We start from the raw sequence: 23,764 nt of genomic DNA, 5'->3' as shown, positions 1-23,764 counted from the left end.
CCCTCCCCCCTTCCCCTCTGGTAACCACCAATCCAATCTCTGTCCCTATGTGTTTGTTTATTGTTGTTATTATCTACTACTTAATGAAGGAAGTCATACGGTATTTGACCTTCTCCCTCTGACTTATTTCACTTTGCATTATACCCTCAATGTCCATCCATGTTGTCACAAATGGCTGGATTTCATCGTTTCTTATGGCTGAGTAGTATTCCGTTGTGTATATATACCACAGCTTCTTTATCCATTCGTCCCTTGATGGGCACTTAGGTTGCTTCCAAGTCTTGGCTATTGTGAATAACAGTTGCAGCATTTTTATATCTCACACAAAAATATGGTGTATACTCTCATTGTCTTGGTCTCCATAGCAAGTCTGTAATCTTGTAGGATTCATGAAATCAAATATAATTCATATCTGTGTCTCCCTTGTAACCCAGCCTATTATCATGCATGTAGTAGGTGGTCACTAAATAGTCACTGATAATAATTATGATTTCAAAACTCTGCCCACTGTGGCTCCAGTTTATCTATACCACACTTTCTTCTTTTCCTACCAAACTGAACTATTTACTTCAAATTGGTCTTTTCATTCCTAACCTGAAACTTTGGCTTGTTCCATATCTTCCATTGGAAATGCTTTCCATTCCAGATTTACTTATCAAAATCTAAACCCCCTTAAAAGGAGGTATTGCCACCTCTTTATGAAGCTGCCTTTGGTATCCTTTCAAGAAAATATACACTCTTCCATCTCCACTATCTTTCTCTAAGAACCACAAGAGCCACCACTGATGGAGCACCTCATATGTGCCTGACAGAATTTCAGGCATTTTATATCTGTTATCTCATTGTAATCTTCAGATGAACTATGAGCCCACATAATAAAATTCTAAATTTCCATAGAGGAAGATGCTGAGAGTAAAAGAATGTGACTCCTTTGTCCAGATCACAGCTATAATAAGTGATGAAACCAGTGTGGAAGAAATCTGGCTGACTCCAAAGCCTCTTCTCTTCCCACAGTATTAAAATTTGTTTCTAATGCCTTAGGATTTTCTGTCATACTTTCCTCCTAATTGTAATCATACTTGTTAGACTGTGTGTGATTTTTGATAAAAGAACAGAATCATGTCAAACTGTATTGCATAGAATAGTTAAAATATGCACTTGTAAAATTCTTATTTTGCTACCACAAGCAAGGCATTTTGCATAGTCAAAATATATTTCATATTGACATCACCATACTTGAGACATTTGCCCAATTCTACCTTTTTAAAACATACTGTTTTGGGGCCGGCCAGGTGGCATAATGGTTAAGTTTGTGTGCTCCACTTCGGTGGCCTGGGGTTTGCAGGTTCAGATCCTGGGTGTGGACTGAGGCACTGCTTGTCAAGCCATTCTGTGGTGTCATCCCATATACAGTAGAGGGTTATGGGCACGGATGTTAGCCCAGGGCCAATCTTCCTCTGCAAAAAGAGGAGGATTGGCATTGGATGTTAGCTCATGGCTAATCTTCCTCACAAAACAAAAAAATAATAATAATGCTGTTTTGTGTCATAGTCATATTCCCTACAGGATAGACCTTGAGGTTGGCTAGACTAGTGAGTTTTCAATATATATATATATATTTTGACGAATGAAATCTTACAAGGAAGCCAATAGGAAAGTACAGAGGAGCTGCTCTCGCAGAAGCCCTAGCACCTGCCCAGGACCCTCTTAACACCTTGCAGCAGCCCTTGATGCCACGCTGTGATCTAGGAATCACTGCTTTAGCCCAACTTTGTTTTTCTAATGAAAATCAGAGGGAATTTTGTGTGTGTGTGCGTATGAAATTTTTGAATCTTAGAGCTTGTTCTTGAGTCCCAATTACAGTACTTTTGTAATAAACATACACCCAAAAATGAACTGAAGTACCTAAAACATCCACAAAACTGATAAACAAAAATAAAAACAAAGCCAAAGAGTACCCAAAGTACTTCACAAAGGATCTCTGGATGAACTGTCGAGCTCCCAGGATTAACTCGTTTCCTTTTCTCCTTTTGAGTTCCATTCATTGCTACTTGCTGCTATATACTCTATCTTCTAACCACATTTTGTTACTTAATATATTATAAACATCGTCTCCACACATTTGCTTATGTGGTCCCTTCTGCCTGAAGTTCTCTTCCTTCCCTCCTTTCTCTATTTAGAAGACTTTAACTATTTTTTTCCCAAAACACATGAACTGTGCCTCAACCCTCTACCTCACTCAACCTTGATGAGCAAAATTATCACTTAGGCCTATGTACTCAGCACTGTATATATATGTATTTTTATAATATTTACCACATTGAAATATCATACTCATGTATCTCTCTTTTCTCCTAATTAGACAGAGCTCTTTTAGGGTGAAGGCTGTATCATAGCCATTTCTCATATTCCCATGCCCAGCATAGGAGCCGGCCCTTAGTAGGTGCTCTAAAAATTGGTGAGTAGATGTCTAAGGAAAATGTCCTAAAATATCGCACTTCTCCAGCAGGTGCCACCATGCCATGAAAATATTTTTGCCTGAAAGTTCTCTGTTTTTGAGACATCAAGTTATACAAAATTAAATGAATGCCCTATTTTATCAATCTAATTGATATGCACTTAGTTAAAATCAAAGATGGAACGCTGTTGAATTCATTTCTGTGCTGTGAGTAGAGTGCACCTGAGGTTATGCACTCACATGCTTGGAATACATTCTTTTCATGGCTTAGTGTTTAAATAAGGCAGCTAACAAGGCCAAAGTGAAAGGCTGGTTTAGCAACGGATTCCATTATAAACATAAGGCCTGTTTATGTGAAACTTCAGGAGTCTAAGGCAATGACCAAATCCTTCAAGAATAAATTAATATGAGGATTTTATGACTTGAAGAAGAGTTAGTGAAAATAATAAAGAAAAGTGAACTATAAATAAGGAAAAGTAAAATTAAAACTGCTAAATCCCCGATAGGAACAAACATCTCTCAAATGTAATGTAGGAGAAAGAAGAAATCACCATTACCAGGTAAATTTATAAAGTGGAAAGATAAAACGAAAATGGCATATTTGCCCAGCTGACGTTTTGTCCTTGTAAACTTAGAAGAACACTATCTCCAACAGTACTCTGCATTTCATAAGCAAGGTGGAGAAAAATCACTTAAATCAAAATCAAGACTCTTTAGCTGTTAAGAAATATGTGAATTAAAATGTATTTTAGTTACTATTGCAGATAACGCCCAGTGCTCAGCATATCCCTTGGGATATCTTTCATATTTCTTGTGCTCTCCCATCCCCAGTCATCAATAAGACTTCAGTGGCCAGTACCTGCTGCTGTTCTTCAGAGGCCAGCCATCTCAGGACAGGAGATAATTAACAAATAAAAATAAAGATATAATATAGCCAACATTAATTTGTGCTAAGGAAAAAATACAGCCAGGTGAGGGAACATAGATGTGTGAAGTTGGTGTTATTTTAGACACTGTGGTCAGTTATCGTATTGAATACCAGGCTATTTTTTCTCTTATTTATTATTTTATTCATTCATTTAGCACATATATAAGTGACATCTATGAGTCAAACACTGTTCTAAACCTTCTAAATGAACATAACAACAAAAATATAAAGTTCTGTCCCTTAAGGGGCTTGTAGATTACTGAAGGAAAATGTATACGTGTTTGTGTACACACACACACTATTATATGCACACATACACAATCACAATCATAATCACATGTGCACACACTGACAATTATACTATTATGTCAAAGTCTTTTGATAGAACTTCAGCATTAGAGGACATTCTAAGTGTCAGTCATTCTAATAGGACCTCAAAAGATCCACGGCTTGCATTGCTGGTGGTTTTCCCAAGATGAGCATTTACTTCTTGGCTGGTGAGTGGGAGCTTGTCAATTAGCTAGTGGGGAACCTTAGGAACCTTCGTTGACTCCTCAGTGTCTGCCTTTCAAGACAGCTTTGTTATTCTCTACTTGCTTTGTGCATTACAATTTATGTTTTTATTTGTTTTTGTTTTTTGGGGAAAGAAAGAACTCTGTAAAAGAGAGTCAACTGCTAGTTCTGGTAATGAAAGGAGAGAAATCAAAGGGGCCTTGAACAAAGATGGTTACTGAATATAATGCTCTAGAGGGCTCATATCATTTTTTCCAATTTTTAGAGTCAATAATATGCCACCTCTACGTTCAGGGGTTGTGAATGACCGGAGCCTGTGGAACGGACATAGTACAACGAACTCCAAAGATAAAGAGGACAATATTGCCTTGGCAAAGGCTTCATTGAAGGTGAAATCCTTGAGCTAAACCTTGGAAGGTGTTAAGCGTTTGCCAGATAGAAGGGTTTGGAAAAGAGCTTCCAATCACATGAGACAGCATGAGCAAAAGATCAGTTCACTAAAACAGTGTTTCTGGGCTTAGAGAATTATAGACACTTCTTTCTGGCTAAAGATATGTAGATTGGGTACAGGAGGCCAGAGGACAGAGTGAAAGAGATTCCTAAAGAAAGGTTTTGAGATATTCTAGACACTTTGGCTTTGGAGGAATATAGATTAGAAGAAAACAAGAAAGGCAGCAGGAAGGTGAGTTAAAAGATAGTACAGTAATCTGTGAGGGAACTGGATTTCCATTTTTGCACAGTGAAAATTCAGTGTTTTGCGTTCTATTATAGGAAAATTCCATCCAAAGTGTTAATTTATTGTCTTAGCACAGTTAAAGATAAAGGGGCTAGGGGCCTGCAATATATGTTAGAAAAGCATCCTGAGAGATCTGGTGGGTCGGCCATGTGCCGGGTACTACGTTGCTTACTTTTCATGCATAATCTCTAACCCCAAAACTTGTGGGACAGACTTTATACCCATGTCTATGGCTAAGGAAAATAAGTTTCAGAGAAATTAAATATACTGCTTCATTACCTAGCCAGAGTTGGAAATCCAACTCAGGTCTGACTTACTCTAAAACTCTTACTTGTTCCTCTATATCAAGTTGCAGCAGAGAGATATTAAAAGGATTAAGGGGAAACTAGAAAATTCTAGCAGTTGATCTCTAGTTACTTTTTATTATAACATAAGAAAGCAGTAAAGGAATAATACAAACAACCCCAGTCCCTTTTGAACTCATTTAGCTCCAAAAAATAATTGAATAAACATAGCTTCGCATCACAGTCATATTATAGAGGGAAAATCAAATCCATTTATTCAGTTGATTTATTTTTTCCTTTCTCATTCCCAAATGCTTTTGTTTACTTAGAGTTGAATTTGAAGTAGAAAGCAATTTTTAAGAAACCTACACATCCTTGTAAAGATTAATAGGGGCCAGAGGTGAAAAGGCTACATGCTTTTAGACAAGATGGATTTCCTACTATATTACCAGGTCAGAAAACATGAGAAAAAAACACTGTGATATCATGTTTAAATTAAACAAACAGTGGTCATTATTTTTCTTGGGAAAGGTAAACATTTCTTAAAACTATGATTTCTTTGATAGTTTTGTTTTTGTTAAATATGACATTGCATATTAACACAGATTATAAACTGGCAAGATTTCAGATTTGGCTGGGCTGCCTACCAGTGAGCCAATAAGTGAGAAATTATTGGTTGTTGGCCAAACCTTAAGTGGATCCGGAGACTGTGGTGGAGTGGAGAGAACAAGGTCAATCAGGAGGAGTGGATGACTGGTTATTGAATTCCAGAAGTATTATAAAAGCTTGGAGGCAAAAATAAGACCATCTCATCTCAGAAGAGAATAGTGAGGAATGAAAAGTGATAATTGGGGGCCCTGGTGCACAATATTTATCAATAATAGTATTATACTTTACTGGCTCTTTCTCTGCCATCTGGAAGAAGCCATCCATAACCACCCTACCTAAATAGTCTTCTTCAAGTCACTCTTTCACTCTTTATCACATCATCTTTTTTTTCACAGAATTTGCCACAATCATAAATTATCTTGTTTATGAATTTGTTTACTTGTCTATTTGTTTACATGCTATTTTCTAACTTGCTTACTAAATGGAAGCATCATGGGCTCAACAGTCTTGTCCACTTTGTTCAATTCCTTGTCTCCATTGCCTAGAACAACTTGTGCTACAAACGATGCAACTCTTACATAAATGTAGTTTTTGAATAATTGAGTAAATGGATATATTGTTTGTGATGATTCAAATATCAGCTAATACATATTTTTTCCCCCAAAGCCCCAGTAGATAGTTGTATGTCATAGTTGCACATCCTTCTGGTTGCTGCATGTGGGACGTGACCTCAGCGTGGCCGGAGAAGCGGTGCGTCGGTGCGCGCCTGGGATCCGAACCCTGGCCACCAGTAGCGGAGTGCGCGCACTTAACCGCTAAGCCACGGGGCCGGCCCCAGTTAATATTAACATAAGTCAATATTTATAAAGTACTTAAAACAGATCTTTGCATATAGTAAGTAAAAATGTTTGTTAACTAAATAAATACTCCTTGACGGATGTAAGCTGATAAATCTTTCTTAAACTACATTAAAATCCTTTCTGATAAGTAAGAGAAGATATTTAATTCTATTACTAAAATCTTCAGGAATATGATTAATAGTTAATGCCCCATAACAGAATTTCTAGCTATTAAATTAAATCTTTGGCCTTAACTGAATCCCTGTCTTAATTTAGTTCACAAAGAAGGGAAATGCAAAATAGTTGCCCTTCTCTTATATTTCATGAAGTTTTGTAGTTCTTATGAGAGCATAGTGAATTAAAATTGGCTATTTATTTGTCAGTGTAAATGTTATTGGAGAGCAGACTGCATGAGAACAAGCAAAACCATCTATCTTATTACTTATCACTGTTATACCCTAAGAATATGGCTCAATGGCTGGCATAGGTAGGTGTCCCAAAAATGTTTAATGAAATAATGTGCTAATTTTGGGAAGAAGGAGGTATCAGGATGTTTTTATTTATTTATTTATTTTTTATTTTTTAAAATTTTTGTTTATTGTAGTAACATTGGTTTATAACATTGTATAAATTTCAGGTGTACATCATTATACTTCTATTTCTGCATAGATTACATCATGTTCACCACCCAAATGCTAACTACAACCCACCACCACACACATGTGCCGAATTATCCCTTTCACCCTCCTCCCTCCCCCCTTCCCCTCTGGTAACCACCAATCCAATCTCTGTCTCTATGTGTTTGTTTGTTGTTGTTATTATCTACTACTTAATGAGGGAGATCGTATGATATTTGACCTTCTCCCTCTGAGTTATTTCACTTTGCATCATACCCTCAACGTCCATCAGGATGTTTTTAGAATCTTCTTGAATCCTCACATAAAAGCAGATGGGCAGCTTGATAGATAGCAAAACCAAACCCATGGACAAGGTTTAAAGCAAAACTCAGGACAGATTTTTTTCCCGTAAACCTCAAAATAAAAATAGGTGGGAGTAAACCATTATAACTACAAGATCTGCATGCTATTGGTGTCTGAACAAAAGAAGGCAGAGGGAAGCAGCAGAACATCTGACAATCTTGACTATGGGAGAACCACAAAACAGCCCGTACACATCCCCTGTAAGTCATGGTGAGCCATTTGAGAACAGAGGCTGACCCACCAGGACTACCTTCCAGGACAGGAACCCATGGTGAGGATAAACTGCTGGGAATAAAATCAAAATTGATCAGGAGAACAATAATGGAAACAAAGGAAAGAGAAAGCACAGATAGAAGTGAGGGCAGGAAAACAGAACCAAGATATCTCGGAAAGATAGCTGCCATATTTCACCATTAAATGGAAAGAACACAGGTAATTTTGTGAAGTTAGGACAGCTATAAATATAAGCTAGAAAAATATGTTGAGGTCAAATCTCATATAAAGCAACTATTAAAAAGAGAAAATAGAGAATAAGGAGCAGAATAATATCCCTAAAGGCAGTGAAAGAATGTCTGAACATGCTCAACAAACAGAAAACAAAACAAAACCCCCTGCAACATATTATTTAAAAATGAGTTAGAAAACAAGGAAAAGATACAAGATGTAAGAGGACATCATAAATCATAATCAGAAAAACTCAGGAATGAGGTGACAGAACTCATGTAAGAATTAGAAATTAAAATAATAGTTTAGAAGTGAAGACTGAACTAGAAGGAACACAAGATTGAATACACACAAGTAATGCCTTAAGATAAATAGACAATAAAACCAAACTATTTTAATTTTTAAAAAAATGAAGATAAAAAGGACTTGAGATAAAATTACAAATAATGAAAATAGGCAAAGAAGAATCAACTAACAAATAATAGGAGATCCTGAAGAAGAATACCAAAGAAAGGAAAAAGAACTAATAATAAAATCTCTCATTCACATAAAAAAAGTTAAAATGAGCTAAAGCTGCATATTAAAAGATCCCATCATTATCTGAGAATATCAACCCAAAATGAACAACACGAAGTCATAAGTTAGGAAAATTATTGCATTTTAAAGAAAAATAGATCCTTTGGTCATCTCAGCAAAAATAAAACTTTACTTACAAGGAAAAGAAAATTAGATTATTATTAGGCTTTTCAACAGCAACGCTTTATGATGAAAGAAAATGGAAGATAGCATTTTGCATACCCAGGGAAAACAGCTGTAAGCCAAGGATGTTACATTTAGCAAAACTGACCCTCAAGGATAAAAGGGCTGGATAATCTGTTATCAGCATTCAAGAACTCAAGTAATCATGTTTCCACAGCTTTTCTAAGAACTCTGCTAGAGAATCCTTTCAGACCAACAAAATGCCTAGACAGACATCAACATAAGGACCGTGGGGAACATTAGGTACATAGCTGCTTTTATAACTAAGATTAATAAGAATTAAAAGGGAGATGGTATAGTATGTAATGACAAAAATTTCTTATGACGTGGGTATCGAGCAACCATAAAAATGAGATAGCATAATAAAAATAATTTTAAAACTACTTTAAAGATTCATGGTTTTAGTGCTGGTGGTTTTAGGATTAATATTGTTATTCTGAGACTATTGGTTATGTAATGTGGGGTAAATCAAATGGTTAATTTTATGATATTTAATTCTATCACGCCCGATGTTCTCTCTTAGCTTTGCTCACAGAAAAAGGCCTGGAAATGAAGACCAACTCAGTAATGTTGAGCATGCCTAGTGTCCAGATTTTGGTTTGGGAACATTATTTACCATAAAAACAAAGAAGGCTTCTTTAAGGAATGGTTGATTTCAGGTTTGGGGCAGGAAATGTGCAAGATAGACCTGGAACATCTTGGCACACCAGATAGCAAGGACGTCAAAGATTACAAGGGTCATGTCAAAAGAATTCAGGAGCCAACTTAATGAAGCTTACACTGGCCAAAGATGGGATAATTAGAGCTTCAATGAAGATTGAAATGTGGTGGCTTAAAATCCATCACATATAAATAAATCCATGCACTCGTAATAATATGCAAAAGAAAAACAATTGGCCATATTCTAATGATGATGGGGGACAAATACATAATCTTGAAAATTAGACCAATAAAAGGGAAGAATCAAGCATTTATTCTACATTTTTTTATGAACTGTAAACTGGATGACAAAATAATAGATGAGGGGAAACTTTTCTTTACGGAATCATCTCAATTAATAAATGAAAAGTAGAAGATAGAATATCACCATTTTGTAATCCCCATGTTTCAGTCAGCTCAGGCTGCTATAACAAAAAGACCATAGACTGGGTGGCTTGTCAACAGCAGAAATTTAGTTCTCACAGTTCTGGAGGCTGGAAGTTCAAGATCAGGGTGCTAGGATTGTCGGGTTCTGGTGAGAAACCTCTTCTGGGTTGCAGACTGCCGGTTTCTCATTGTATCCTCACATGGAGAAGAGCAGAAAGAGAAAGCAAGCTCTGTTGGGATTCTTATAAGGATACTGATCCCATTCATGAGGGCGCCACCCTCATGACCTCATCTGATCCTAATTACCTCCCAAAGGCCCCACCTCCTAATGCTGTTACAATAGAGAAAGGTAGGGTTTCAACGTATGAATTTGGGGGGGACGCAAACATTCTCTCCATAAGATCTCATCAATAATCATCAAGTGCCAATGGCTGTCAACATCACAAAAGAGCAAAACCCAAATATTATGTAGTTCCTGGTGACAATACACAATGCCACTTACAGTCTTGCCAAAGGAATAGCACCTGAGTCCGATGAAGCCTCTGCATCCAGCTGCCAACTTGCAGCTGGACAGAGGAATCTGAATTGCATCATGCATTTGCAATCCTCAAAATCCAGAATGTGGGCTACTATTGATTAAATGGCCTGGTTTTTGTAAAAAGTAAAAAGCAAGAAAAAGAAAGCGATGGAGGACAAAACTGTATAATAAAAGCAATTAAATAGACATATCTGTTTTTTAAATTAGACATGTCTAGGGAAGTATACTTGAATTAAACTCTCAAGAAATGCAAAGAAGTAACTACTACAGAAGTTACTTTGTGGGGTTGGGGCTGTAGTTGGATGGGGAACATGTAAACTCTTCAGATGTGACTGGAAAAAATAATTTATCTTAGAATAATTCACTAAGCTATATAGTTGCTTTGTGTTATTTTTTTGTATCTCATGTTTTATTTTACAATTAAAAGGTCAAAAACAATTGCTATTTCACCGGAGTTTAGGCAAGTAGGTCACAAAATATCCAGAAAGATCTAGTGATGTGTAATATACGATGCAGAAGCATCGCAAATCATTCACCGATTACTCTTGTACATAGGACACTGCTTTAGATTCTGGTTGTTGTTTCTAGCCCAACTTCTTCAGTGAATTTCATATCCCATGGCATAGACAAAAAGCTGAGACATTATTTTAGGATGAATATTAATTCCCCTGTTTGATGCCATGTTTTGGTGATATTTTTCACTAGCAAAAATTTTACTGAGTGGCAACTATGTGCTGGGACCCTGTCCTAGGTATTTGAAATAAAAAGAGAAAGGGGAATGGTTTCGCCACACAAGGAGCATAAAATACAGTTGCAAAGTGAGATTTTTTTTTTTATCTCCTACAAGTTAAATTGCATCAAGATGTTCTCTAATTTTCAAGATGGAACCTCTTAACTTCAGCAAACTCCAAAGTAATACTGGGAATGAAGATCCTTGAGTTTATTTATTTATTTTTTATATATTAACCTAAATATTTTTATTTAAAAGAACTGTACTTGCAGAAACAAAAATTAGTGAGAAGAGGCATTGTAGAAGTCAAAAGGCAAAATAAATTTGTTCCCTGATAAGGCTGAACAAATCTTTAGTTGATATTAATTCAATCATCTGTCTCTCTGTCTCTTTCTTTGTTTTCTATTTTTGTCTTTTGCTTTTGGATAATATTAGATCTAATATTAGATCAAAGTGTAATGCTTGTTATTTCTCAATAAAAGGAAATGCTTCCTCGTAGTAAGTAATAAGAGTATAGGTGTGAATTACCTTTATTCATCAGCTAATAATATATTTCTTAATATTCTGGGTTAGCTCTATGTCTACATCTTGCATTTTCATGACAAGCCTCTCAAGTAGTTGTTATAAAATAATCCCACTTTGCAGATGTCAAAACAGAGGTTCAAATGGTTGTGATTTGCCCAAGGACATTCCAAAAATTATATTGTGGAGCTGAAGTTTAAGCCAAACCTTCTTCCTCCAAATCCCTTATTAGTCCTTCCAAACAGAGTGCTAAGGGACACATTTCAGCATCCTTGTCTTGTGTATACACTAGATGTTAATCATCTTAAAAATTTCTAGATCCTATTTAAATACTAAAGGAAAGGAAAGCTCTTTTTTCCTTCTAATCTACTATTTCTCTACAGAGGAGATCAGGATTTAATAAATTAACACTTTTCCCCTGAGCTGGTTTCTTTAACTTTAATTTCCTTTAAAATTTGAGCTTCAGACTTATTAGTGACTGAGATAACAACAATAATTTCCAGACAACAGCACCCATCTATGGTATTCTTCAACTTAACCATTAAACCCTATAAAACGAAATCTCTCAGGACAAGTACAAGGAAAGATGGCAGTAGAAGGTGGTGAAAATAAGTAAATTATTCAAATTAACTGAGCCAGTTTAGCAAGCCTTCTTCTTCCACTGTTTTGTTTTCCTCAGTGTGAAAAATAAGTCATGATCCTGACTACTTCCTTAAGGTTAGTGTTCTTGCCTCTGCACTCATCTAGCACCCTGCTGGAGAGCAGGCAGGGTTAAACTGTATCCAGAGAGAGCTTTTGCCTTTATTTGATGCTAAGGACAAATAAACAATCAACTATGCAAATACCACAAGCGAGGAACTGTTATCTACACATGTACTCATTGCTTAAGCATTTCCTACAACAGCAAGGCACCAGCATGCTAATTGGGTATTGTTTTCTGCACACTTGAATTTTTGGATAATTTTAATCATCCGTTTCTAAACCTCCTTACTCTCTTCTTTTAAATAACCTTTATTCATTTTCTCTACCCAGAAAAATCTAAGCTATCAAAATATAGGCTTAAGCAGAGTGGCAGGCAAAACAGGAGGAAGGAGAGAAGAGGTTGAGAAGAAAGATACACTCCCACTCAAACCTGTTGCTGATCACATATTTTACACAGGTGACTCCCTGTACACATGGATTTGTGTACATTTTTCCTTAGAACGTCTAAAAGCTGAAATTCACCATTTACCGACTTTTTAAGATTCTGAATTGTTCTGAATTAATATCAGAAGTAGATAGAATGTATTTCCATTCTACTAACTCTCCAACTCTCATCCCAATTCCAATATCCCCTTCCTTCCACTTGGCTCACACTTCAGTTAAGATAACTTGTTTAATAGACCATTGTATGATTCAAAAAAAATTTATATGGTTAGGAAATTCTTGCCTGTGTGGGCTTTTTTTCCTTGAAATTAAGTGAATTTAACTTGATTAAGAGAAAGCTCTTTGAAAATAATTATAAAAGTAAGAGCTTAGCAATGTAAAACTAGAAATGCCGCAGTTACAATTAGCCAGTGATAGCACCTTTCTATTAATAACTCTGTGTTTGTGCGTGTGTGTTATTTATGGAAGGTAGAGTTCTTTCTATTTCTGCCAGGTGGCCATGTTTCTTCAGTGGGCTCTGAGGTGCTCCTGATCTCTGTTCCTGTTGTATGTGTTACAAGGCTCTACAAGGATCATCCCATTGCTTGGCCAGAAAGTTCTCTCAAGAGCTGCACTTCCTCGGTGGGAATTTCTGAGTTCACACAATAATCTAATTCACAATCTAAATACTTCAGGTATTGTAGATAATTGTTAAAGATGAAGGCAATTTTAACTTGGAAAGATTGCCTTCTCAGCCTTCATTTTCATTTTGGCAGCCGTGGACGCTGCTGAAGCAGGGAAGAAGAGAAACCAGGGTAAGCAGTAGGGTTATGTAGGCAAGAATCATTAAAATTTAAAGGTTCTGAATTGAAAAATTAACTTACCATTTAAGAAAACTCAAGTGAAAAATTTCTGCCTCCAAAGTGGCTAGTTACTGAGGGTAGGTTCTCGGACAACCTTTGGAGAAAGCAACAGAAGACCTCCACTTTGGTTAACTTTATACCTAATAATTTTAAATGATATTTGAATATATTATGAAAAAGTATAGTAGTATAGATGCACTAGGGCGCTCAACTCTGAGAAAACTTGCCAACCAGTAAGTCTAAACTGGCTTCGTATTTCATTTATGCCCAATGAAAGGCATAGGAAAAGTCTCAGAATCAATAGGAACTCTGCTGTGTGACCATCAGTGAGGTATAGTTATAAAAATTTAGCAAGTGCTGGAGTGATAGAGTAAGTGATCACTTTAGTAAGAGATAGAGATGGTGAGTAGCTAGTCAGGATTTCTAATTCAGTGAAAGGACCAAATGACCAAAATATTAACTTTAATTTGTAAATAAAATCTGCTTCATCCATACAATGGAATCCAAAGCCATCAATTTGAAAAAAAAAAAAATGCATAAAGGATAGCATTTTCAGTGTTACAGAAAGGGAGACAAATTCACTGACAAGAATATCATTTCATAGATATTTGTGATTGAGAAAAACAAATTGTGGAACAGATTTATCTCAATCCCTTCTATATATATGAGAGGTTTTATAGAATTATCTCAATCCCTTATATATATATGAGAGGTTTTATTGTTTATACTCAAGAGAATGTTAAAAACATTTAAATTAATCTATTACCACTTCTGGAAAAAACATCCTCAGAGATAATGACCACAGGTCATTACTGTCATTTTTATATGAAGTCATCATGAACACAGCAGATAGAGATAAATAACTGCCAGGTGAGTTGCTGAAGCTAATGACTTTAGTGAAGCCTTTGGGAAATGGGTTGTCCTGGGGCTTGGATTGAGACTTCCTCGGGTGTGTTTGGCAAGGTGACCATATTGACGCTCGGCTGTTGCAAGTGACTTCAAGTTCTAGGGGAGTCTTTCTAATGTTATTTTGGGATTTTGATTCACATCAATTGTGGATAATTTCAGATTGTGAGTGAGTGTAAAGACTTTTCACTATATCCTAGAATTTAGAGGATTTTCAGCACATGTGAGTTTATATGTGTTTGACGTATATCAAAGGTGTGCTAGCTCTACTTCTATTTTGTGCTTCACTCTTCTGTGGACTAATGATAATGGAACAATGATGATGAGATTATCATGATTATGGGAAAAAATGAAAAAAAATCAGAGATGTTGGTCATTACTGATGCATCTAAAGATACAATAAACAAATACTTGCACAGATAATCCATTCATTGTCCAGGTGGACTGCAACACCATGGTTGTTTCCAGGAATTGTCAGGAGTTATGAAGATGACTACAGTTATTGACATTACCAAGTGTCACTATCAGCAGGACTTACTGTAGGAGTCTGCTCAAACCCATGCCATCAAAATTCTTTTGCTTCTATAATTCTTGAAGCAAGAATTATAGCAAATAGTTGGGTGTGAAGTCTTATATGGAGAACTGTTGTAGTTTGTCAGTGAACATGTGACTGATTGCAGAAGAACACTTATTTCAGTGGCTCTTGGAGAGACAAGATAGAATTCTGTCTAAGATAAAACTGATATAAATTTTCCTAAAATCTAGTATTCCAAAAATGGAGAATTGAGCCCTTCGTCAAGGAGTTCAATGAGCCTTCCTTTCTGACTTAGGTTGACACCACTTTCTTCTGTTTCTCTGTTTATTCCTAGAATGCTGTCCCAACAGTGCCTGCAGCAGCGTCGAAAATTTGCAGTTGCCTTTTTGGCATTCATTTTCATTTTGGCAGCTGTGGACACTGCTGAAGCAGGGAAGAAAGAGAAACCAGGTGAGCAGTAGGGTTATGAAGACAAGACTTTTCATTGATTAATGTCCGTCTAATCCCACTACCTGATTTTATCCTTCCTCCTTCCCTTCTTCCCTTTCTTCCTTCCTTCAAGTATTTACAGGAACCTACATGACATTTCCTCTCATTTTCCCCCCACTGTAAGTCTTGAAATATAGATGATGATCATTAACACAATGGTCATATTAGCAGCTACTGTGTACAGAACACTGGCCAGCAAACAGGTGTTTTACTTGCATTGCCTCTGTTCCTCAAAAAGAGTTCTGTAAGGAATTTTTGTTTAATCTTATATTTACAAAGGAGGAAACTGAGGCTCAGAGAGGATAAAGCACCTTTTCTATGTCACTCCCAATGTCATAAGTGGGCTGCGGAGCTGGGAGTCTGCTTACGTCTGTGATCCAACACACTTACATTATGCTATTCCATCTATAAGATAGAGAAAGGAACATGGACTTGCACTGAAGTCGCTAATCTGACAACTGTTACTTCTAGTAGAATGTTTTCTCATTTTCCAGGTTTAACTATTTTTGACCATCTTCTCCTTTACAGAAATGTTTGCTTCTGAAAGGAGATGTCAGTAAATCACTTAGCACAGCCCCAGGCACAGAGAGTTAAATTAACATTAGTTCTAGCTCCTTCCTCAGTTTTCTTTCTCCCTTCTCTTGGTCATTCATTGATTCAATCATTCAGCTAACAGCTATCAAGTTCCTACTATCTATTGGACACTGAAGATAGAGGTAAAAAGTACAGAACATGCAATTAAGGTGCTCAGGAATGAACTTAGTTGTATCTAGGAGTTAAAGAGTTTTCTGAATGTTTCTTATTTTTTCTTCCTTCCTTCCAGAAAAAAAAGTGAAGAAGTCTGACTGTGGAGAATGGCAGTGGAGCGTGTGTGTGCCCACCAGTGGGGACTGTGGGCTGGGCACCCGGGAGGGCACCCGGACCGGAGCTGAGTGTAAACAAACCATGAAGACCCAGAGATGTAAGATCCCCTGCAACTGGAAAAAGCAATTCGGAGGTAAGTCCCACCCCTGCTGTCCTCTTGATTTAATCTTCTGCTCTGAGCTAATTCTTGCAATCTTCTACCAAGTGTCTTTTGAGATTGACTACTATTTGTTTTAAATGTTTGTTTTATCAGACACAAAATAACCAGACATCTTGCCTAGCTCCGAGGTTTCTCAACTTCAATGCTACTAACATTTTGGGTCAGATAGTTTTTTGTTGTGGAGGGCTGTCCTGTGCATTTAGAATATTTAGCAGCATCTCTGGCTTCTACCCACTAGTTTCCAGTAACACTCCCCGCCTCCACCAACTGTGACAACTAAAAATGTCTCCACATATTGCCACATGTCCTCTAGGGGTCAAAATAGTGAAGCATTGCCTTACCAATAGGGACATAAAATATACCCTTGATTCCTCCTAACAGTGTTCATTGATCCCTCTTCTCTTTCCTTTCTTTCCTTTTTCTAAGTTCCTTTTATCTTCCTTTCCCCTTTTCTTATTTATTCTCCCCCTCCTCCAGATCTCTTTCTGTTACTTTCAAGCCCTCTCTCTCCTTGATCCTTCCTCCACACTGGTTCACAGATTTACTTCTCAAATCCGGCAAGGCTGGTCATAGCCACTTTTCATAGACCTTTCTCTCACTGACTATTGCCAGTTGTATGCTGGCCTCATCTACCCCGTTGAGAAAGAATCTTTCAACACTTCCAACCTTAAACATGCGATCGAATACCAAATTACCTGTTTTTTCCGCATTCTAGACTTTTTGTCCTTCTTAGCCATGATAGGACATGATGCCCCAAATGTTCTCACTGTTCTACAGAAGTTACAGGCCAGTGAAGAAGGACAATGAATATACACACTATATCTCTTTCATTTTCTATAACCTTTGGGGTACTTTTTATGAATGGAGGTAAGTTCTATAAAGGCATGGTGAAATTCAAAGAAGTTTGGTCTTAAATTGTGTATGGGCACCATAAAGACCTATCTACAAAAAGTTTTAAAAAGTGCATCTTAAAGGACTTATATCTAGAATGTATAAAGAACTCTCAAAACTAACAATTTAACTAGAAAGTGGGCAAAGGACATGAACAAACATTTTACTGAAGAGGATATATAAGTGGCAAATAAACACCTGAAAATATGTTTAATATCTTTTCTCCATTAGAGAAATAGAAATGAAAACCAGTGAGACATCACTATACAGTATTCACATATCGGAGTTGCTAAAATAAAAAATAACACCAAATGTGAGAGAGGATGCAGAGAAGCTAGATCACTCATACGTTGCTGATGGGAATGTAAAATGGTACAACCACATTAGAAAAGAGTACGGCAGTTTTTTACAAAACTAAACATGTGTTTACCATACAATGCAGTGGTTTCCCTCTTGGGCATTTATCCTAAGGAAGTGAAAACTTATATTCCTATAAAAATGTATACAAATGTATATAGCTGCTTTATTTGTAACAGCTAAAAGCTGGAAATAACCCAGTTATCCTTTAACTGGTGAATGGTTAAACAAACTGTGGTACATCCATATCATGGAATACTACTCAGGGATAAAAAGGAACAGACTGTTGATACATACAACTTGGATGGTCCTCCAGGAAATTATGCTGAGTGAAAAAAGCCAATCTCAAAGGTTACATATTATATGATTCCATTTATATAATATTTTTAAATGACAAAATTATAGAGATGGAGAATAGATTAGTGATTACCAGGAGTTAAGGAGATGGGAAGGGAGAAAGGTGGCCAGGCTATGACTATAAAAGGATAACCCAAAGGACCATGGTGTTGGAACTCTTTTGTGTATTAATGGCGGTGGTATTCACTCATATCTACACCTGATAGTCACACAGAACTGAATGCACGCATACACACACACACACACACACACATGCGCAAATGATTCCATGTGAAACCTGAATAAGTTCTGTGGGGTGTATCCATGTCAATTTCTTGGCTGTGCTATTGGACTATAGTTATGCAAGATATCACAATTGAGGGAAACTGGGTGAAGGATATATTGGGATCTCTCTGTATTATTTCTTACAACTGTATATGAATCTACAATTACCTCAATACAAAAAGTTAAAAACAAAAGTCTCTATTTCGATGGTACTATAAGAGGAGATTTCTAAGATTTCTGTCTGGTCCTACCCTGCCTTTAGCGGAATGCAAATACCAGTTCCAGGCCTGGGGAGAATGTGACCTGAATACGGCCTTGAAGACCAGAACTGGGAGTCTGAAGCGAGCCCTCCACAACGCGGACTGCCAGAAGACAGTCACCATCTCCAAGCCCTGTGGCAAACTGACTAAGCCCAAACCTCAAGGTGAGCTCCTGCCGTTACACCACAGTTTTAATATACATGGACTTATGGACTTAGGCAGGATCTTCAGATGTGGAAACTCAAATTTTCCGGAAGGAAATCTTAGGTGAATTACCTTAAGTAAGGGATTGAAAAAGCCATATAGTGAGCATCACACAATTACTTTTCAACAGGCAGTTGATGAGTTCAGATTGAAGTCCTCTGCACAGATGGGGGTTTTGGAACCATCTCCTAGCACAAAGAAACAACTTAGCAAAACAGGCCAATTAAAACAGTTATGGTATGGTGGCTATATATACTAAGCCCTGAATTGGAACTATATCCTGACAGGTATGAACAGATTTATGAAGACCATGAGGCAGAAAATTTAAAATCAAGTCTCTCCCAGATTATCCAACATATATAGTTTTCAGATATATAGTTATTTTACATTTTTTCTTTTTCTGCCGCATAACTTGATTAGTTCTGTATTTCTTATACTTCTTTCAGAATCTTTACGTTTTATTAGTTAGATTAGCTTACCAGCTACATTTATCTTGGAATTATTAAATTATGTAGAGCTGTCTTTCTATTCATTCCCAGAATGTCAGACTCTGGTCTCATGATGGAGGAAGTAAACCAAAAACAAACATCATGGCCATGGTTTTATACAAAGAATCCCAGCTGAGGGGAAACAAGGGGTATTAAACTGTTTTATTTCATAGGTGTCATAGACTGAATTATGTCCTCCCCACATTCCTATGTTGAAGTTCTAGATCCCAGTACCTCAAAATGTGACTGTACTGGGAGACAGGGCTTCAAAAAGATGACTAGAGTTAAATGAAGTCATATAGATGGGCTCTAATCCAATGTGACTGGTGTCCTTATAAGAAGGGGAGATTAGGCCACTGACAAACACAGAAGGAAGGCCAGGTGAAGACGTAGGGAGAAGATGGCCATCTGCAAGCCAAGGAGAGAAACCTTGGAAGAAATCAACCCTGCAGACTCCTTGGTCTTGGACTTTTAGAACTCCAGAACTGTTAGAAAATAATTTCTGTTGATTAACTCATGCACTCTGTGGTACTGTGTTATGGCAGCCCTAGCAAACTAATACAGTGGGCCTCAGTGAACTCTAACTCTGCTCATTTTTGAGCTCTAAAATGGACCTGAAAATTCATAGTGGCCAGATTAATTGTAAGGAAAAACTCAGAAAAATGACCATGCCCATAATAAATGAAAATAGGGGAAAAAATTCCCCAGATACTCAGGAGGATTGGCTGGCTTGCCAATGGTCAGATGGACTCATTTGGTAGGCCTAGGTCTAGAGTTGTCCACAGAAATGGTTACCTCCAACTGCAGGATGGCCAGGTGCTGGCTGGACCACAGACGATGAATGTAGGATGCAGGCTGCTCTTCCAGGTCATGGGAATCTCTGCTGGTTGTAGTGTATTTGGCAGCAAGGACATGGGCCTGGGGTCAGTGCACTGAATGAGCGTGCCAGCTTTACAAATGTCACTTATCTGGAGACAACTACACAGATCTAATGAAAATTAGTGAAACGTTTCCAAAACTAGAAGAACTCAGAGATACAGTTTTCAAATCAATTTATTTTCAACCCAGCCTGAGAACCAAAATATTCATCGTAAATGTAGAATGGCAAAGAAAAGGAATGAAAGAAGTCTCCATGTTCTAGCACAGTGGTTTTAAACTTGGACTGCACATTAGAATTTTTTATGGGAACTTAAAAAAATCACAGTGCCCAGGCATAACCCAGAACAACTAAATCAACATCAGTAGTTTTGAAAATTAAAATGTTCCCTAAAAGGTTTAAATATTGGCCAAAATTGAGAATTACTGCTCCAGTATAAAATTCATAGAGACCACACACATGCACGCATGCACACGCACACACGCACACACTCTATCCTTGTTCTCTCCTATGCGTGAGAGAAACTGCAGCTTAATGGGTGAGGAGAACAAAAAGGGAGAGTGATTAGATGGTGGATGGTGGTAGGGCTGGGTGAATGTGAAAAATGTTGAAAAGCTTGGAATAAACAATACAAAGCAGGGACATGATCAAGACACATCCCTCACGATATCCAATAAATACGTTAAGTGAGGACTCCTTTTTAACTGGACTGGTGGATAGTTCACTTTTTTATGTTTTCCCATCTAGTAGTGTGTAATGAAGGTTAAAAGTTTGGTTCAGCCTTTCACCCTGAAAAATGGTGGTAAAAATATTTCAAGTGGGTATACATTCTGTAATTTTTTCTAGATCAAAAATTAAAGTATATAATTAATCGAAATGGGATTACCTTGAATGAATTCTGTGTCACAACACTACCAGTTATGTATTTTGTAAGTCATTAAAATGCAACCTTCCTTGTGTGCATAACATACCTTTGTTGAAATTGACCAATCTTTTTCCTCTCAACAATGGAGGGTTTTATGCATGCCATACTGGCAGCAGGCACTCTGCATAAAGAAAAATCTTAGCATGGGAGTTGAGCTTGGGTGATGTGTCCAATAGAAGATTTTCTTAATGGGACTCACACATACTTTCTATGACATATTTTTCCTGGTTTAAATAAAAAGTAACAAGTGGCATGTGTGGGTTGTGTGTATTTCTGTACCATTTTTCTCAAATAACCACAAATGTATGTTACAGCTTTCCCTTTAGGTCTCTCTAAACTTAAGATAGCTCGTATTTTTCTGATAAATAAAAAAGCAAATAATAATAATAAACAGAATCTATTTTATCACTAGTATTGTTCTGTTTCCACTCTCATGCTTTGCTCTAGGTGTTTGACAAATGTTACCTCATAAAGTTCCATATATCCTTGCCAGTAGATATTATTACGAAGGAAACTGAGGCCCACTGGTTAATTTGTTTGCTCAGGGTTACATCTCTAATAAATGACAGAGCCAAGATGTGGCTGACTCTAAACTCATGTTCTCTCTTGTACCCTGCTGCTTTCTCACCTAAATCACATATGGGTAAAAGCCAATGTCCACGGGTTTTATTTTCCTTTGAAATAGGAGAAGGTGAACTTTGTAAAGCCCAGTACTGACATACAAGATGACTCCCAATGAAAGAAGCCATTTTCTAGAACATTATTTCTAAAACTGTTCTGGAAGACATCCACCAGGATATAAGTTGCAGGAGGATGGGGATCTGGCCTATTTTGTTCTCTACTGTATCCCTTTTGCTTAGAACAAGGAGTAGCACATAGTAGGTGCCAAATAAATATTTGTATAATACATAAATGCTAAAGGGAAAAGAGGTTTCACACACTAAATCCCCCAAAGGCTGGTGGAAGCTGCAGTGAAGAAGTCATTTAAGTACACTTTTCTCGAAGTTATACAATTATAAATTATTTTCTTCCTTTATTCAGGAAAGAATAAGTCATCAATGCTTTCTCCTATTTTAACTCAGTACATGAAAAGGATAGAGAGAGATAGAGAACTCACTAATTTTGAATCGGACACAGTGATAGGCACTCTTCATCATTTAATTTAAGCTTCAGAGCAACTCTATGCATTACATTTTATTCATCCTACTTTATATATGAGAAAGCATAGGCTCATAGAGGTTAAGCAACTTGCCTGAGATTTCACAGCTTGTAAGTGGTGAAACCAGGATTCAAATTCAAAGTCAGACAGACACGGAAGACCCACTGCCTTTTCAATTGCACCATGCTGCTTCTGGGTATTACAATCTCATGAAACTCTGGCCGTATTAGATAAATCTCGATGTCTAGAGTCATTAAGTGGTAGAGCTTCTGGGGACCTTGCCTATCATCTGATGTAACCCTCATGTAACAAATGAGGACAGAGAAAATCAGTGATTCGTCCAAGTCCATCCTATTGCTTAGTAGCAGAATCAGTTGCAGGTTTTGTTCTCTTTTGATGTCATTTTTCTGCCTTTTTAACCCGGTCACTGAGCTCACAGCCAAAAAGTCCCTTTTCCCCCTCATTATCCTCACCAAACACATCATCAGTCCTGTTTTGTTCATCTGTTTATTTGTTTTATAAAACTTTTCTGCTTGGTTTCTGGCCTCTTTTGTTTTGGGAAATGGTAGCGGATTGTGTGAAATCCACTGTGGTGTGGAAAACATACTGTTTCCATTTTTGAATGGAATATAACAATGTTAGTAAGGATGTGACCAGCCAGCATTAAATTGAGAAAAGACTGGAGAATATCATTGTGACTTGATTACTAATAAGGCTAAAAGAGGAAAAAATTGCTTGGGGAGAGAGGACGCTTAATATGTAGAGTTGCCATTTAAACTCTGGGAAATGACTAAATATCCCACTTGCTTTGGTTAAAAATTAAAATTCATCACACTCCAGTCTAACAGCATTACCTCTTGAGGGATAGAAGTGGTCCTTCCTATTGCTGTTGCACAATTTTGTACAAACTCTACCCTCTAGCCTTAGTCCACAATTTCAATGATATCAGATAGCAAGTAGGAAACCTTTATCTAAAGATTCTCTTGTGTTGGAACCCCACATAACCCAAGGAGAGCTTTTAGTCACCTACTTCTATATTATATACCCAAAAGAAGAGAGAATATTGATATTCTTATTTAGACATGAGAATTGAAAGATGCGTAATTAGAATGTAGCTTTCTTGGGGATGGGGACAGGATTGCCTTGGAGAAGGTCATTGATTGACTGTAAGATTGTAACTGAAATTTGCTTAATTGCTGCCAGAATCTAGCAGGGATAAATTGATGAGCAATTGTGTTGGACACTTGAAATTCTAATTTTTTAGGAAAAGAGATTGAGAGTATTAATTAAAATTATTAATTAAGAAAATCTTGCATCTGTCAGGGTTTTTGGCTGCAGCAAGATCTAATCTAGCTAGTTAAGCAGAAAGGAGTTTATTCAAGGGTATTATATAGCTCACAGAATCTCCAGAAGGGGCAGTGGATTTGAGTTGGATCCAGCAATATTGCAGCAGAAGGCAACAGATCCAAGAGAAATGTCAAATCAGACCACAAATGAGTGATGTGGCAGAAACCCTCTTGCTGAAATTACCCACTGCTCAGCGCATATGATGCTAGGAATTGAACACTGGAAACTCCACCATAGCTGTCCCCCCAAAACCAGACCCTTCCATCA

The 23,764-nt window shown here is 37.1% G+C and overlaps 1 protein-coding gene across 2 annotated transcripts in view; it reads left to right on the top strand.

Moving 5' to 3' along the window:
• Positions 1–23,764, top strand: part of PTN (pleiotrophin) — a 101,433-nt gene that overhangs the window by 61,345 nt on the left and 16,324 nt on the right. For both annotated transcript variants that reach the window (XM_014787720.2, XM_004430720.3), the window contains exons 2-4: positions 15,190–15,305; positions 16,168–16,341; positions 18,500–18,661. In XM_014787720.2, the coding sequence (XP_014643206.1) occupies positions 15,191–15,305; positions 16,168–16,341; positions 18,500–18,661 (451 nt within the window). In that variant the 5' untranslated portion in view covers position 15,190. The remainder of the gene's footprint in view (positions 1–15,189; positions 15,306–16,167; positions 16,342–18,499; positions 18,662–23,764) is intronic.

This window comes from Ceratotherium simum, chromosome 1 (assembly GCF_057802395.1).
Source record: "Ceratotherium simum simum isolate JZ-2026a chromosome 1, ASM5780239v1, whole genome shotgun sequence".
In the NCBI taxonomy this organism is placed as follows: domain Eukaryota; kingdom Metazoa; phylum Chordata; class Mammalia; order Perissodactyla; family Rhinocerotidae; genus Ceratotherium; species Ceratotherium simum.
Note: the sequence above shows the minus strand (reverse complement) of the source record. Positions and strands in the feature narration are given on the sequence as shown.